We start from the raw sequence: 13372 nt of genomic DNA on the forward strand, positions 1-13372 counted from the left end.
TTCCGTTCATGTTGGCCATGTTGGTCAGGCTGGTCTCGAACTCCTGACCTCAGTTGATCCGCCCGCCTCAGACTCCCAAAGTGCTGGGATTACAGGCGTGAGCCACCGCGCCCGGCCGATTTAATTTTTAAATTGAAATTATAAAATATAAATATGTATGTTGCATGCGTAAAACATTGCATGAAGTTATGTAAAACGTTTTAACCGCCACAGTCCCCTTATCTCCCGCCGCCAGCCCAGTGCCCCGCCCGTCCGTCCCTCTCTTCCGGCGCTGAGGGCGCAGAAACTCGGCGCGGCCACCAGATGGCGCCACCGCGCCTCGCAGCCCGGGGACATTTCGTGCCCTAGCTGTGGGCGGCGCGGAGGAGGCGGGATGCGTCAGCCGGACCCGCGGGTCGGGGAGCCGGGCAACCGGGGAAACCGAGCCGCCGGGCGGAGGCCAGACCCCAGGCTGGCGGGGGAGGGGACTCAGATGTGAGTCACCCGGGAGCCCCCAGTCGACCGTGGGAGACGTTGTCATGCGGGGCCTGCCAGCCTCGCTCCTGAACAGCCTTCCCGGGGCGGCGGAGTCCTGCAGGCGGCCGTGCCTGGCGCACACGCGTGGCTCCAACACGAACTAGCCTGTGGCCTCACCAAGCCTCAGTTTCCCCTTTTGCATAATGCACATAAGCATCCCCCCTGCTTCCCAGGTCTTGAATGAAATCATCCATGAATCCGAAGGGGTGGGGGGTGCCAGGTCCGCACCACGCACTCAATGCAGGTCAGCGCCCACCCCGGAGTGAGAAATAAAAGTGGCCGTCGTCCTTGCACGTGGGCCCTGGGTGGCGGCGTGCAGCCGGAGCCTGCACCATTCCCCTCAACAATGGCTTTCTCCCGGGCCTGGAGGCCTCCGCACTGGCAAAGGCTGGAACGCCAGGCAGCCGGCGGGGGCGGGGCCGCGCCACCTGCACCTCCCACGCGCACCCCACCCTGAAACTCGCGGGGTCGGCGAGGGGGCGCCCGCTTTCTTCTCCAGAGCGCCCCGGGCTTTGCAACCTCCCACTTTCGGGGCCCTCGAGGAGGCCTCCCGCGACCACCAGGTGACAGCTGATGTGTATTGGGCGCTTACTGTCAGCCGTATTTTATGTCATGCTCTGCAAGCCAGCTAGGCCGGCGCTGCAGACCCATTACTCAGACGGGAACAGAGAGGCCGGGAGAAGCGAAATCACTCAGGGGCTGGGGTCGTCGCAGCCAGGAGAGACTCCGGCCCTCACCACCACCTGGGCGAGATCACGCGGCAAACGGGGCCCCTTCCCGGTGCAGCCCCTCCACCCCCAGCAGAACTTGGGAAAGGCGCGGTCCGGGACTCTCCGCGGATCGGGAGGGGATTCCAGGCCCCCCCGAAAGTCCGGGCCGCCTCGCGCGCTGGAAATCCCGCGCGCGCCCCGAACCGCGGCTCGGCTGCCGGGAAATCAGGAGAAAAAAACTTCTGCTTTTTTTTTCTTTTCTGGCATTCGCGGTCACCTACCCGGCCCCCGCGCGCCCTCCTCCCGGTTCTCGCCCCCACGTGGGGCGCCCCCGCATGGCGCTCCTCCCCCTCCCCTCCGTCGGCCAACCGCAGAGCTGGCTGCCCTCGCTCTTGTCTTTCCACCAATAGGAGGGGCGAATGACTCCACTGAGACCACGCCCCAGTGTTCAAGTCTATAAAAGTCGGTGCCGGAGGCTCCCGGCTCAGATCGCCGAAGCGTCGGACTACCGTTGGTTTCTGCAACTTCCTGGATTATCCTCGCCAAGGACTTTGCAATATTTTTCTCCGCCTTTTCTGGAAGGATTTCGTTGCTTCCCGAAGGTCTTGGACGAGCGCTCTAGCTCTGTGGGAAGATTTTGGGCTTTCTGGCTCGGATTTTGCAATTTCTCCCTGGGGACTGCCGTGGAGCCGCGTCCACTGTGGATTATAATTGCAACATGACGCTGGAAGAGCTCGTGGCGTGCGACAACGCGGCGCAGAAGTAAGTAGCCGGGGCTGCCGCCGCCTGAGGTCGGCCGGGACGGGATGGGTCGGGTTGGGCCGGGCCGGGAGCGGAACGTAGCACCCGGTGGTCCGCCCGTCACTGATCCCTCTCTCCTGGTCTAAGGATGCAGACGGTGACCGCCGCGGTGGAGGAGCTTTTGGTGGCCGCTCAGCGCCAGGATCGCCTCACAGTGGGGGTGTACGAGTCGGCCAAGTTGATGAATGTGTGAGTCAGACCCCCTTCCCGGGCTGGGCGCGGGTGGGACGGGACCTCCCCTCCGCTCTGGACGCTTTCCACACGCTTGTCTTGCATGGAGCTGGGACTTCCCCAAGTGCCCCCCGCTGTGGATGCAGAGCTTCTCTGCCGTTTTGTGGATCGGGGGCTGCCGTATCCTGATGTATCGTCTGCAAACGCCCCTCCCGCTGTGGGCCTGTCTCCCCCCACCCCATACTTTGAACCGTGTGCCCTCCCCTCCCCCCACCGTCACCAGCTTGCAGAGGCAATCCCCTGCACCCTTGCAATTTCTCTTTTGCTCTTGCACGCTCCTTGTTTGCAAACTCCCCCTGCACGGTGGCCTCTCCCCTGTCCCCGGCTGACCCATCCCTACCCTTTGGCCCCCTCAGGGACCCAGACAGCGTGGTCCTCTGCCTCTTGGCCATTGACGAAGAGGAGGAGGATGACATCGCCCTGCAAATCCACTTCACGCTCATCCAGTCTTTCTGCTGTGACAACGACATCAACATCGTGCGGGTGTCGGGCATGCAGCGCCTGGCGCAGCTCCTGGGAGAGCCGGCCGAGACCCAGGGCACCTCCGAGGCCCGAGACCTGCATTGTCTCCTGGTCACGGTGAGTCGGGCCTCTGCCCTGCCCTGCCCCGCCACGCCCGGGCACCTGGGCCGGTGTTTGTCAACAAAGTCGGGCTGACTGGTCCTGCACAGCTCAGCGCTCAGCCACGTTTGGCATGTCCCGTGGGCAGCCGGGCTGGGGCCTCCTCACCCAGGGAGCTATTTTGAGCCTGTTTTCCCCACACAGGGGCCCCAGGAGAGGGAGGCTCCACTAAACCCCTTCTTTTCCCTCCTCCAGAACCCTCACACCGACGCCTGGAAGAGCCACGGCTTGGTGGAGGTAGCCAGCTACTGCGAAGAAAGCCGGGGCAACAACCAGTGGGTCCCCTACATCTCTCTTCAGGAACGCTGAGGCCCTTCCTAGCAGCAGAATCTGTTGAGTTACTGCCAAAAACAAAAAATACAATAAATATTTGAACCCCCCTCCCCCCCAGCACAACCCCCCCAAAGCAACCCAACCCAGAGACCATCGGGGGCAGAGTCGTTGGAGACTGAAGAGGAGGAGGAGGAGGAGGAGGAGGAGGAGGAGAAGGGGAGTGAGCGGCGGCCCCCAGGGCGGAGATCCAGGAGCTGGCCGCCGCCGATCCGATGGAGGAGAAGGGGGACCCAGGCCAGCAGGAGACAGGACCCCGAAGCTCAGGCCTTGGGATGGAGCAGAAGCCGGAGTGGCGGGGCACGCCGCCGCCTTCCCCATCACGGAGGGTCCAGACTGTCCACTCGGGGGTGGAGTGAGACTGACTGCAACCCCCACCCTCCTTGAGACTGGAGCTGGCGTCTGCAGACGAGAGACTTGGTTGAACTTGGTTGGTCCTTGTCGGCACCCTGGACAAGACCACACTTTGGGACTTGGGAGCTGGGGCTGAAGTTGCTCTGTACCCATGAACTCCCAGTTTGCGAATTATAGAGACAATCTATTTTGTTACTTGCACTTGTTATTGGAACCACTGAGAGCGAGATGGGAAGCATAGATATCTATATTTTTATTTCCACTATGATGGCCTTGTAATAAATTTCTAACGCCTCTGGTTGCTTGTATGTTTCCGGCTTCTGAGAACAACTAGGACCCCTGCCCCCTCCCCGGGGACACGCTTCACCCTCCACCACAACCACCCTCACCAGGAAGTGTTACTTAAGCCCCTGTTAGCAGCTCCAGGCTCCCGTGCAAAAACAGTACCTCTTCTCTCTGCAGCAGGCGCCGCCACCGACTCCAACAAATCTATGCCTCTTTTTTTTTTTTTTTTTTTTTTTCTCCTCCTACCCTGTAGCAATTAAGAGACCGGTTCATTACGAAACCTGGCCGCCGTGCCACCACTGTTACTGGCTGTGCAGGAGCCAACCCCAAGCTCTGGGCACATATGGAGGCATTTCGGCGGGAGGGGGTGCTGGCTGCAGCCCCTGACCGCCTAGGCCGCCACCGCAGCCCAAGGTCCCCAGCGGTCAAGGGGGCACCTCGGACCACACAGCGAGGTGAGCTCAGGGCTTGCAAGGAAGAGCTCTTTTGGAGGATTCCCCAGGGAGTGCCCCCCACCCACCACAGCCTTCTCCATCCCAGGATAGGCCTCTCTTTTGCACTAAAGAAAAAAACTTTTTTTTTTTATTTCCGCAAACTAAAATCAACAAGCAGAAAAATACCCCAGGAAGTCGGCCTCCGGGCCAGCTGGGCTTGGCACAGTGCTGCGTTTTGCCTCTAAACCGAAACTGCGAGCCCTGGCCAGCCACCTCCTACTTCTCCCAAAGTTGCAGGCACGGTGGTGACTCCCCCTGCCCCGGGCTGGGAGCGTGGCCCAGCCCTTCCGTGCCCGGACTCAGTCTTCCCGCCCCGGGTCTGCAGGGTGGGCCTGCCCTGGCCAGGCGCGGGGATGACCTCCGTTTCCCTCTGCCCTGCAGCCTCAAGCCTGGGAACTAGGGGGGTGTGGGGAGGGGGTGGGGTGGTCCTGCCCGCAGGCCGCGACCTTTCCACGGAGCCTCACGTGGGCGCATAAGGAAAACCCCAGCGGCTCCCTAGGAGTCACGGGGATCGGGGGAGCCCCGACGGGGCAAGGAGAGAGAGAGGGAGGGGGAAGTCCCAGAGGGAGAAGGGGGGAGGGGAGAGGATCCCGCCTGGGGCTAGGAGGAGGGGAGAACTGAAGTGGGGAGAGGGGAGCCCAAGAAGGGGAAGGGGAATCCCCCACAGCCCTGAACCAACAGGGAAACCCCGGGAGGGGGTTAGACAGGTAGGAGTCCCGAAGGGGTTGGCGGAGGGGAGAATGGAGGCGAAGAGGCAGGAGCCCCGAGGGGGTAGGGGGTGATGGAGTGGGGATCCCTGAGATGGAGCCCAAGAGGGGAGGGCACCTGGGAAGAGTGACAGAGGGCGAGGGGCTCTTGAGGGACTGGGGTGTGGGAGAACATGGGGAGTCAAAACCCAAGGGGGCTCCAGGTGGGGAAGGACCAGGTGGGGCAAGGGTCTGCCTAGCGGCGGCCTGGAAAAGCTCTGGCTTTTCTTTTTCTTTCTTTTGAGACAGTCTCACGCCATCGCCCAGGCTGGAGTGCAGTGGCGCCATCTCGCCTTACTGCAGCCTCCACGTCCTGGGTTCAAGCGATTCTCCAGAGTAGCTGGGACTACAAGCACCAGCTACCACACCCACTAGTTTTTGTATTTTTAGTAGAGATGGGGTTTCACCATGTTGGCCAGGCTGGTCTCAAACTCCTGACCTCACGCCCGACTTGGCCTGCAAAATGCTGAGATTACAGGTCTGAGCCACCGCTCCCAGTCTCTGGCTCTTCCATTGGTCAAGCTTGTAGGGTAGGGAGGCGAGGCCAGCTGGGAGGGCTATGCCCCCAGGGATGGGATGGTCTGTCTCCATCCGGATTGTTCCATTCTTGCTCCTCGGTCTCTGGAAGAGTGCAGCAGGATCTCAGGCTCCTGAGCCCCAAGCGGAGACACGGAATGGAGGGACCCCAGTGGTGGGACCCTCAGCCAGGACCTTTACCTGTCTGTGCCTCAGTTTCTCCCTCTGAGAAATGGGGATAATGCTACCCAGCTCATAGATTGTTGAGGAGATTAAATGATATATAGATACCTGGGCCGGCTCCGTGGCTCACTCTCTGTAATCCCAAGACTTTGGGAGGCTTGGGGGAGGTGGGGAGGAATCCCTGAACCCAGGAGTTCGAGACCAGCATGGGCAAACATAGGGAGATCCAGATCTCTACAAAAAAATTTAAAAATTAGCTGGTGGTGTGGGCCTGTGGTCCCAGCTACTTGGGAGCCTGAGGCGAGAGGAGCACTTGAGCCCTGAAGATTGAGGCTGCAGTGAGCTGTGATCGCACCACCACACTCCAGCCTGGGTGACAGAGCGAGACCCTGTCTCAAAACAAACAAACAGACCCTGAAGTATAGATTCTTTGACCGGCTTCCTTCAATGTACTTCCAGAATCATGTTTTTTTGTTTTTTTTTTCCAATTTTTAAAAGATTATTCATTTAAAAATTTTAGATGTAGCTGGGTGTGGTGGCTCACACCTGTTATGGTTTGAATTGTCTTCCCCACAAAAGATGTGGAAGGCTGGGTGCAGTGGCTCACGCCTGTAATCCCAGGACTTTGGGAGGCCGAGGTAGGCAGATCATTTGAGGTCAAGAGTTCGAGACCAGCCTGGCCAAGAGGGTGAAACCCTGTCTCTACTAAAAATACGAAAGTTAGCTGGGTGTGGTGGCGCGCACCTGTAGTCCCAGCTACTCAGGAGGCTGAGGCAGGAGAATTGCTTGAACCCAGGAGGCGGAGGTTGCAGTGAGCAGAGATCCCGCCTCTGCACTCCATCTCAAAAAAAAAAAAAAAAAGAAAAAAGGAAAAAATTTAAAAAGAAAAACAACAAAAAAGAAGCAGGGTCATGCTCTGTTGCCCAGGCTGGAGTGCAGTGGCATGACCACGGCTCACTGCAGCCTCGACCTACTGGGCTCAAGCAATCCTCCAGCCTCAGCCTCCTGAGTAGCTGGGACTAAAGGTGCACACCACCATGCCTAGCTATTTGTTACTTTTTTTGTAGAAATGGGGTCTCACTGGCCGGGCGCGGTGGCTCACGTAGGTAATCCCAGCACTTTGGGAGGCTGAGACAGGTGGATCACGAGGTGAGGAGATCGAGACCATCCTGGCTAACACGGTGAAACCCCATCTCTACTAAAAATATGAAAATTAGCCGGGTATGGTGGCGGGCACCTGTAGTCACAGCTACTCGGGAGGCTGAGGCAGGAGAATGGCGTGAACCTGGGAGGCGGAGCTTGCAGTGAGCTGAGATCACGCCACTGCACTCCAGCCTGGGTGACAGAGCGAGACTCCATCTCAAAAAAAAGAAAAAAAAAGAAAAGAAATAGGGTCTCACTATATTACCCAGGCTGGTCTCAAATTCCTGGCCTTAAGTGATCCTCCAGCCGCAGCCTCCCTCAGTGTTGGGATTACAGGCGGGAGCCACCGCGCCCGGCCCTCTCCTGTTGTTAGTACTATTGCAGTTGTTATTGTTGTTGTCATTTATGAAAGTATTCCACGGTCTCCCTGACCGAAGCCAGGGATGTACAGGAACTGGCTTCGAAGGCTGCTGTTTCATTGAATTAATAACAGCAGCTAGGTTGATTCCATCTTCTCTGGGACTCAACTGTAAACACCTATAAACTTATCGTGGCCCCATGAGCAAGATGCTGTTGTCCCATTTTCCCAAAGAAGAGACTGAGGCTCAGAGTGGAGGAGCCACAGCCTGGCTAGGAGTCTTGAATTGCCAGTGTCTGGCTTGTCAGTCTCTGGGGCAAACTCTGGGTTGGGGGAACCCGGGGGACGCAACACCCCCAGCTCCAGGGCACCAAGTCTCAGTCAGCTGGCACAGGCCGTTCTGGGCTCCCACACTCAGGACTGGATGCCAGGATACATGTGTGTATTCCTTGGACGACGGTGAGTGGAAGAGTTGGCAGTGCCCACTGCAGGTTGCAGGCAGACACGCTTCCCAGGCTGGACTCGTGAAGTTGGGTGCGTGCTCACCCCAGGGTGCCCACAATGGCCTGTGTCTGAACCTACACTCACAGGCTGAAACGCATACACACGCTCACACCCCGCTATGCAGTTATATTCACAGCCGGAGACATGTTCACACACATGCACACACATACGGCATGCCATGGACACAGAGTCGCCTGCAAGAGGACACGAGTCCATAGAAATGCCTCCCATGGCCGGGTGTGGTGGCTCACACCTGTAACCCCAGCACTTTGGGAGGCCAAGGAGGGTGGATCATCTGAGGTCAGGAGTTCGAGACCAGCCCAGCCAACATGGTGAAACCCCGTCTCTACTAAAAATACAAAAAAATTAGCCAGGCATGGTGGTGGATGTCTGTAATCCCAACTACTTGGGAGGCTGAGACAGAAGAATCGCTTGAACCCAGGAGGTGGAGGTTGCAGTGGGCTGAGATTGTGCCACTGCACTCCAGCCTGGGTGAGAGAGAGAGACTCCATCTCTCAGATGATCCACCTGCCTCAGCCTCCCAAAGTTCTGGGATTACAGGTGTGAGCCACTGCACTCGGCCTTATTTTTTAATTTTTTCCTTTGAGACGGGGTCTCACTCAGTTGTCCAGGCTGGAATGCAGTGCTGCGATCTTGGCTCACTGCAACCTCTGCCTCCCCAGCTCAAGCGATCCTCCCACCTCAGCCTCCTGAGTAGCTGGGGTCACAGACGTGTGCCACCATGCCCAGCCATTGTTGTTTTTTGAGACAGTGTCTCCCTCTGTCATCCAGGCTGAAGTGCAGTGATGTGGTCACAGCTCGCTGCAGCCTCAACCTGCTGGGCTCAAGTGATCCTCCTGCCTTGGCCTCCCAAAATGGTGGGAGCCACCATGCCCAGCCACTATCTGCTTTTTATAGAAAGAGAATGTGGAGTTCAGATAGGTGCAGCGACTTGCCCCAAGTCACAAGGTACAATAGCAGAGCCAGGAACCAAACCAAGGCCAGTGTGGCTCAAAGTACTGTTTTTCCATACACATGCATGCACGCGCACACACACACACACACAGACATACACACACGTACACACACATACACAAACATGCACACATGTACACACACATACACACACAGTATATATACTGTATATATGTACACATATATAGTACGTATACACACTATATATATACAAATATAATGATATATATTATTGAGATATAGTCCATATACCGTAAAATTCACCCCTTTAAAGTGTTTAACTAAGTGGTTTTAGTATATTCACAAAGTTGTGCAACCATCACCACTATTGAATTCCAGAATATTTTCATCACCCCCAAAAGAAGCCGTGTCACCATTAGCAGTCACTCCTCATGCCCCCTCCCCCAACCCCTGACAAGCACTACTCCACGTTTTTCCCATGAATTCACCTGTTCTGGACATTTCATATAAATGAAATCATAAAATGTGCAGCCTTTTGTGTCTGGCTTCTTTTGCTTGCATACTATTTTGGGGACTCATTCATGATGTTGTATGTATCGGTATCAAAGTTTGAACATACTGGATGCAGTGGCTCAGGCCTGTAATCCCAGTACTTTGGAAAACTGAGGCAGGAGGATTGCTTGAGCCCAGGAGTTTGAGACCAGCCTGGGCAACATGGCAAGACCTCGTTTCTAAAAACAAAACAAAACAAAACAAAAAAACAAAAATTAAGCCAGGTGTGGTGGTGCATGCCTGTAATCTTAGCTACTGGGGAGGCTTAGGTGGGAGGATTGCTTAAGCCTGGGAGGCTGGAGCTGAGTGAGCTGTGATCGCACCACTGCACTCCAGCCTGGGCAACAGAGTGAGACCCTGTCTCAAAACACAAAAGATTTGAACTTGTGTGGCCTGCCCTGTGCCTCTGCTCCCCAGAGCACGTGCCTGGGAATCCCAGCAGCACACTAACACCCTCACGTGTAGACGGCCATCCCTGGGAAGGCACTCAGAGTCACACACACAATTCATATTTAGTGACCAGCCACTATGTGTGGGCCTTGCACATGCAAATCCTCAACCCACATGTTGTTTATACACCTGGCTCTCTAACGTCCAACCAGGGCCTGTGCTGATGCCGCTGGCCAGAACACTCTTCCCTGCCTTTCTCCTAGTTAACACCTACTCACCTTTTGCTCACACCTCAGATGCCACCTCCTCCAGGAAGCCCTCCAAACAAGACCTGGAATAACCTCTGTACTATATCTGCCCACCTGCCCTTCTTGGTACTTGCGCCATTTATTTGTTTGTTTCTTTTGTTTGTTTTTTGAGACAGAGTCTTGCTCTGTCACCCAGGACACAGTGCAGTGGCGTGATCTTGGCTCACTGCAGCCTACATCTCCTGGGTTCAAGTGATTCTTCCACCTCAGCCTCCCGAGTAGCTGGGATTACAGGCACCCGGCTAATTTTTGTAGTTTTGTGGAGATGCGGTTTCACCATGTTGGCCAGGCTGGTCTTGAACTCCTGACCTCAGGTAATCCAACCGCCTCGGCCTCCCAAACTGCTGGGATTACAGGCGTGAGCCACCATGCCCAGCCTCTGCACCCATTTGTAATGGCATATTTATAATCCTGTTATTTGCTTCTTGTCTATCTTCTGCGTGAGGCTGCAGACTCCCAGAGGGATGGGAGAAGGTCTGTTTTTCTCACCCCCAGATCTCTAGTGGCTAGCCCAGAACCTGGGACACAGGTGGCACTTCATAAGTGCTTATGGCATAAAGACTCTGTCAAGTCTGTATGATGAGAGGTTGAACTGCTGATGACCTTCTGTTTCCATGCTCCAGCACAGACCTGCTTCGTCCCTAAGGGACACACGTTGGTCTGCCAGGTGCTGGGTCCCGGCCAGGTACAGTGACACCACTCAGCTCAGGAAGGCTGGAACCTGGCTCTGTGGAGGAGGCCAGCTGTGTGGCCTCGGGCAAGTTGCTTCACCTCTTTGCGTTCAGTTTTCTTGCTGGTGCAATGGGGATGCCAATGGTGGTGCCCATCTCTCTTGGGGCTGTTGTGAACATTAAATTAATTACATTATGCAAAGCATTTAGAACGGGGAGAAGCTTGCAGAAAAGTTAGCTATTATTAGTGAGCTAGTACACCATATAATGCTTTCTGCCTGTACATGAACATCTGCATAGCTGCCTGTTAATGTGAGTTGGCATTTGTCTGTGAATCTCTGCACACTGCAGTGTGTTGGGCCGTGAGGACTTGTGCTGCTACGTGGGAACACAGCAATATACGTACATGTGTGGCTGCTGCTACAATTCTTGGCATCCTTGGAGTGAGCCCTGGACACCCAGAACTCCTGACCAATTGGGGACCCATGATTGCACCTTCCTCATCACCCCAAATCGGAGGTCCATAGCTGCTGATGCTGCTCACCTCTCCCCCAGAGTGGCCCCAAGACACGACCTCTGTGGCTGGTGGTTTGGGGGTCTATTTATTACTTTTTGAGACAGTCTCACTGTGTTGCCCAGGCTGTAGTGCAGTGGCATGATCATAGCTCACTGCAGCCTTGAACTTCCAGGCTCAAGCAATCCTCCTGCCTCAACCTCCCAAGCAGCTGGGATTACAGGTGCCTGCCACCACGCCTGGCTAATCTTTGTATTTTTAGTAAAGACAGGGTTTCGCCATGGTGGCCAAGCTGGTCTCAAACTCCTGACCTCAAGTGATCCACCTGCCTCGGCCTCCCAAAGTGCTGGGATTACAGACGTGAGTCACCGAGCCCTGACATTTTTAAATCTTTTTCTCAGAGATGGGGTCTTCCTCTGTCATCCAGGCTGGAGTGCAGTGGTGCCGTCACGGTTCACTGCAGCCTCGACCTCCCAGACTCAAGCAATCCTCCCACTTCAGTCTCCCCAGCCTCCCAAGTAGCGGGAACTATAGGCATGTGCCACCATGACTCGCTAATTTTTAATTTTTTTGTAGAGACAGGGTTTCACTATGTTGCCTAGGCTGGTCTTTGAACTCCTGGCCTCAGGTGATGCCCCCATCTCAGCCTCCCAAAGTGCTGGGGTTACAGGCCTGAGCCACTGCACCCTGCCTGACTCATTCAATATTTATTGAGCCCCTACTGTGTGCGAGGGCCTGTGTTAGCCTTAGAAAAACAAGAGAGAACGAGATAAAGAGAGGCATCTGTGTGTATGGGTGTGTGGGTGTCTGTTGCATGCGAGTATGAATTCTCATTCAAGTTTCCAGCATGCGTGGCTGGAAAGACACGGGTGGGTGTTTTTGTGTGAGGATGTTATGGTTTGAATTGTGTCCTCCACAAAAGATGTGGCAGGCTGGGCATGGTAACTCACGCCTTGTAATCTCAACACTTTGGGGGGCCAAGGCAGCAGAATCTCTTGAGGCCAGGAGTTCAAGACCAGTCTGGGCAACAGAGAGAGACCTTGATTCTACAAAAAATAAAAAAAGATATGCCGGGGCACAGTGGTTCACGCCTGTAATCCCAGCACTTTGGGAGGCCAAGGTGGGCGGATCACGAAGTCAAGAGATTGAGACCATCCTGGCCAACATAGTGAAACCCTGTCTCTACTAAAAATACAAAATTTAGCTGAGTGTGGTGGAGTGCACCTGTAGTCCCAGTTACTCGAGAGGCTGAGGCAAGAGAATTGCTTGAATCCGGTTGGCAGGGGCTGTAGTGAGCCGAGATGGCGCCATTGCACTCCAGCCTGTCGACAGAGCAAGACTCCATCTAAAAAAAAAAAAAAAGATATTAGCCTGGCATGGTGGCATGTCTTAAAAAACACTGAATGAATCAAAGCACACACGCAGGGCCACTTGGTCTCAGATACACAGATGTGTGCACTTGCATATAAACCCCCCTATTCATGGGTGAACATGCATCTGCAATGAAGCAGTCCAGAGCAGAGGCAGGACAGACGATGGTGCCTCCCTGAAGAGGTCCCTGCTGTGGGCATCTAGGGCTGAGCCCCATAGGGAACTGTGAGAGGTGTGGTCACAATGGGGCAAGACAGTGAGTGGGGGCATCTACTTATTTTATTTTAGTTTTGAGACGGAGTCTCACTCTGTCGCCCAGGCTGGAGTGCAGTGGCGCGATCTTGGCTCACTGCAAGCTCCACCTCCCAGGTTCACGCCATTCTCCTGCCTCAGCCTCCCAAGTAGCTGGGACTACAGGCGCCCGCCACCATGCCCGGCTAATTTTTTAATATTTTTTAGTAGAGACGGGGTTTCACCGTGTTAGCCAGGATGGTCTCGATCTCCTGACCTCGTGATCCGCCTGCCTCGGCCTCCCAAAGTGCTGGAATTACAGGCGTGAGCCACTGTGCCCGGCTATTTTATTTTATTTTGAGGCAGAGTTTGGTCTTGTTGCCCAGGCTGGAGTGCAGTGGCCGATCTCAGCTCACTCAGGTTCAACCAATTCTCCTGCCTCAGCCTCCCGAGTAGCTGGGACTACAGGTGCGCGCCACCTTGCCCAGCTAATTTTTTGTATTTTTAGTAGAGATGGGGTTTCACCATGTTGGTCAGGCTGGTCTCGAACTCCTGACCCCGTGATCTGCCCACCTCGGCCTCCCAAAGTGCTAGGATTACAGGCATG

General features: G+C 55.5%; 1 protein-coding gene across 1 annotated transcript; it reads left to right on the forward strand.

Moving 5' to 3' along the window:
• The first annotated feature begins 1435 nt into the window (after nt 1–1435).
• Nucleotides 1436–3861, forward strand: GADD45B (growth arrest and DNA damage inducible beta). The gene is made up of 4 exons (XM_054465487.2): nt 1436–1988; nt 2115–2216; nt 2615–2837; nt 3075–3861. The coding sequence occupies exons 1-4, from the start codon at nt 1945–1947 to the stop codon at nt 3186–3188; spliced, it is 483 nt and encodes a 160-aa protein (XP_054321462.1). The 5' UTR covers nt 1436–1944; the 3' UTR covers nt 3189–3861.
• Nucleotides 3862–13372: the final 9511 nt, after the last annotated feature.

This window comes from Pongo pygmaeus, chromosome 20, assembly GCF_028885625.2.
Source record: "Pongo pygmaeus isolate AG05252 chromosome 20, NHGRI_mPonPyg2-v2.0_pri, whole genome shotgun sequence".
Classification (NCBI taxonomy): Eukaryota; Metazoa; Chordata; class Mammalia; order Primates; family Hominidae; genus Pongo; species Pongo pygmaeus.